Below are 3,994 nucleotides of genomic sequence, written 5' to 3' on the forward strand. Positions count from 1 at the left end.
ATATATTCAAATAAGTACAATTTATCATAGCACCATTAAAAAAACAAAAACAGATTTTTTTTTGGAAATGTTCCCACTGAAAGAAATCAGGGCTTCTTGGAGAGAAATGACTTATTTCAGTCATGAGACAGGATCTACTCAAGGTAAACTTGAGACTTTAAAAAATGACCTTTTATGTGTGCACATAGGCATAACATGGCATGTGTGTGGACGTCAGAATACAATGTGTGTGGAGTTTGTTCTCTTTCATCATGTACTTGTTAGGGATTGAATTCAGGTCATCGGTGTTGGAGACAAGTGCCTTTACCTACTGAGCTGTCTTGTCAACCCAAACCAGAGGCATTTTTAAAAATTTGTGTGTGTGTGTGTGTGTGTGTGTGTTAGGCTTGCACGGCAAGCACCTTTACCTGCCAAGTCATCTCATTGGACCAAATCTGAGACACCTTATAAAAGCAAATAAGAGGCTGGGGAGATGGCTCAGTGGGTAAGAATACTTGCTACATAAGTGTGTAGATCTGAGTTTGGATCCTTATCACCCATGGGGAAAGCTTAGTATGGCTACATTTGTCTTGAACCCCAGCACTATGGAAGGCTGAGATGTGATTAGTTGGGGTTTGCTGACTGCCAATCTATCTCCAGTTTCAATAAGAGACTCTGTCTCAACAGAATAAGGAGTAGATGATAGATCAGGACACCTGGCATCTTCCTCCGACCTTTGATTCTGTGCAGAACCTCCACCCATGTGCACATACACTAATATGACATAAGACACATAGAAAACTATCAAAGATCTTGGACATTTGCAAGGAAGACAACTGCCACCTGAAGTCATCATGGGATATGAATATGGGATCATTAGTAAAATAGCAACTCTGCAGACTTTCCTGCCAGTCTCTCCTACCTCTATCCCTTGTGCTCTGCTTCCCAAAGCCATTATGTTTGTGAGCCTCAGGGGAGAGCAGGGACATTGGGAAAAGAGTTGGACTGGTACGAAGATTGGTTCCTTGCTGAGCACAGCACTGTCCTGCCTGAGAAAGATTTTGAGGATTCACAGATCTATGAGAGAAAGGCATACTCAGTGAGAATGACAGTGTCTTGCTGGCCTGATGGATTCTAAAGATTTATTCCATAGTAAATATATGTATGGAAAGGGATCCAAATGTGGAAAAAGGTAAGAAAACTTGCTCTAAATATTTGTGTGATTGAAAGAAGAGTTCAGGATGGGTTACAATGTCACAATGGGCTGAGTTCCATCACCATTGTCTAGAGCAGAGGTTCTCGGTTGTGAGTTGAGACAGCTTTGTGGGTCTGGAGCTGCATGACCCTTTCACATGGGTCATGTATCAGATATACTGCATAACTGATATTTACACTAAAATTTATGAAAGTAGTAAAATTACAGTTAAGTAGCAACGAAAATAATTTTATGGTTGGGGTCATCACAACTTGAACTGTATGAAAGTGTTGTAGAATTAGGGAAGTTGAGAATGGCTGCTCTAGAGGATTGCTGAACACTGTGGGGGCCATTGTAGCTATGTAGAATCACAGAGATTGTAAGGAATTTATATCTGAGCTAGAGTGAAAGGTAATTACACTATCTGGGAATCAGTGCATTAATGGGGAGATTTCACAGCTGAAGATACCAATGAGGGGCTCTGTGCTGTGGAAGATGATGTTTTGTAACATTCTAAGAGAAAGGAGTTTATTAGAGAATTGATAGGCTCCATGGTTAGGGTAGAGAAAGCACAAAATGAGCCAAAGCATATTGTCTCAGAAATATAAGTATGCTCTCAAAGAATAACTGAGACACATTTAACTTCAGTAGGGAAAAAGTCAAAATTACTGCCAGCAGAAACAAAAGTAGGCATATAACTACTGTTATTATAGTGTCTCCATTAGTGCAACCCTAGAGTGCACACTAGAGATCAGAGGTGAAAAAAAGCTTTATGGAAGAGAACAGAGAAGGGTGTCAGAATACATGTGATATGAAAAGAAAGGAAGGGTACAGGAGATGATAGGGTTAAAGTGGGGATAGCTGTGAAAAAAAGGGAGAGAAGGGAAAAGACCAATAAAAAAATTAGGTATGTATGAAAACGCCACAAGGAAATAAGCTACATTGCATGCTAAAAAAAACCAGACCAATTAAATACTCAAAGAATATATTTAAGTAATTTATGTTTCCTTCCATCTCCTAACTTTCCTTAAATTTCTTTGTACTACTCAAGCATTTAAATTCCAGAACTTCTCCTCCACAGAAGCACACAGATGAGAAAACCTGGCAGTTTCTGTCATAGTCAAAAGTAAAGTCAGATGAAAAATATTTGCTAAATTCTATTTTGTCCAGTAACATTTAAATTGCCTTTCCTTAAGCAACCGGGAAAAAAATCCAACCGTGCAACTAATACGTGTCACACAGTATTGAAACACTGAACTTTTAGGGGCAAAATAACAATTACTCAAAACATGAAACCCCCATGACTTTTCTTTTATCTGGTAATATGTTAGGATTCACGACTTCTTCCTCGTCCTCGTTTGACAACAGCCACAAACTCCAGGCGCTGAATGTTTCTCATCACCAGGGAGAGCTGGTCAAGGAAAGTGTTGATGGAAATTCTGAAGAGGACAGGGTCTTCAGTAGTCCACCTACTAAAATTGAGAGAAACAGACACTATCAGGGAAATGATGGGGGATCTCTTCAGGTCCACCATACCACGCCTTCCCACTCACATTAAATCTACCAGTGTCTCCATTAGGACACCCCTAGAGTACACACTGCCTCCCAACCCTGAGGCCACCCCTACTCCAGGCTTTTGGAATACTAACACGGACAAGGCAGTGGCATTCACTGTGAACTCCTGCTGAACCATCACTTGCTGGCGACGGGCAGTGGAGACCAGGGACCTGCGGGCCATGTCTGCCTCCACTGCAGACCTGAAAGGCATTATTACAGAGCTGGGAGGAGATAAGGTTAAGGCACCATCCACCACTTAGTTTCCCTTTGCCTAGATACAGTTCCTAGGCCTGCCTGGCAATGAGCCCTCTCGCCACCAGAGTCCAGTCACCTCCCCACTCCCCAGTGATTCGGGCCTTTTTCTACACCCTTCAGTCCGTTAAGGCAAGGAGTCTCTTTGTCCTGTCAGGATGTCAACTGGCGCACTGGACTACCCACACCACATCCGTCTGGCCTTTCCCTAGTTTTAGCGTCCCTATGATCTAGTAGCCCCTGGCGAGGGTCTCTTAGGGAAGGATACAACTCCAGGAGTCGATTTCCTGTTGTTGATGCAGTATCTCCGCTGGGTCCTGGGGGAAGTGGTGGGTGCTCATTGTGGGGAATGACAGCTGCCTCTTCAGCAGCTGCACCTGACCCCACAGGGCTCCCTGGGCTGGGACTGCCTGGAGCAGCCTGGCTACCAGGAGCAGCTGGGCTACTGGAATCTTGTGGGCCACTCTGAGGGAAGGTGCCATAGTCACCTTCGGTTGCCAAACTTTGAGAGCTAGGCTGGGCTTCGGGAGCTTGAGGACTCTGCTGCCCATCCTCGCCTTCTTCAGCCCCTGCTCTCCCATATAGGCCCTCATTAGGGTCCTGCATGACTACTCTGGCTTTCCCCTCAGCACCCTAACCCGTGCCACTAACACAACCCTACCACTCTCAAGGAAGTTCTTGTGCCAAGGTCAGCGGGCTTATACAGGGAACAGCACGTGAAGCCAACTGCGCGTGTGCAAACAAGATCTCGCGAGGATTGGTTCCTGCTAAAGTAGCATTCTGTTCAGACGGGGAGGGCCATGGGGGCATAGCGGGTGGGGGAGGGGCGTCTCTGAGAGCTCAAAAAGTACAGCTCTCTCACACAGTACCTTCCCCAGGGACTTGTACTAATGGGATCCTCCAATAAAGGTTTCTTCCAAGCTGCCCCACCCATGAGTGGCACTGATCCCAACAAGCCTGAGGCTTCGGGAAGCTCAGCTCGGCAACAGGAGTGGGTGAGTGGTGCTGCCT

The 3,994-nt window shown here is 44.9% G+C and overlaps 1 protein-coding gene across 1 annotated transcript; it reads right to left on the reverse strand.

The window, feature by feature from the left end:
• Positions 1–43: 43 nt before the first annotated feature.
• Positions 44–3,707, reverse strand: LOC126490243 (EKC/KEOPS complex subunit LAGE3-like). The gene is made up of 3 exons (XM_050125020.1): positions 3,252–3,707; positions 2,824–2,952; positions 44–2,646 (listed from the first exon to the last, which is right to left on the reverse strand). Exons 1-3 carry the CDS (start codon positions 3,587–3,589, stop codon positions 2,502–2,504), a joined length of 612 nt encoding a protein of 203 aa, XP_049980977.1. The 5' UTR covers positions 3,590–3,707; the 3' UTR covers positions 44–2,501.
• Positions 3,708–3,994: the final 287 nt, after the last annotated feature.

Source organism: Alexandromys fortis, unplaced genomic scaffold (assembly GCF_014885135.2).
Source record: "Alexandromys fortis isolate MF-2015 unplaced genomic scaffold, M_Fortis_MF-2015_v1.1 scaffold_225, whole genome shotgun sequence".
Taxonomy (NCBI): domain Eukaryota; kingdom Metazoa; phylum Chordata; class Mammalia; order Rodentia; family Cricetidae; genus Alexandromys; species Alexandromys fortis.

Coding starts and splice junctions, on each gene's coding strand:
- LOC126490243 (XM_050125020.1), bottom strand. CDS start 3,589: ATGCAGGACCCTAATGAGGGCCTATATGGGAGAGCAGGGGCTGAAGAA. Junction 2,953..3,251: donor GGAAATCGACTCCTGGAGTT/GTATCCTTCCCT, acceptor ATCTCCTCCCAG/CTCTGTAATAATGCCTTTCA. Junction 2,647..2,823: donor AATGCCACTGCCTTGTCCGT/GTTAGTATTCCA, acceptor TCTCAATTTTAG/TAGGTGGACTACTGAAGACC.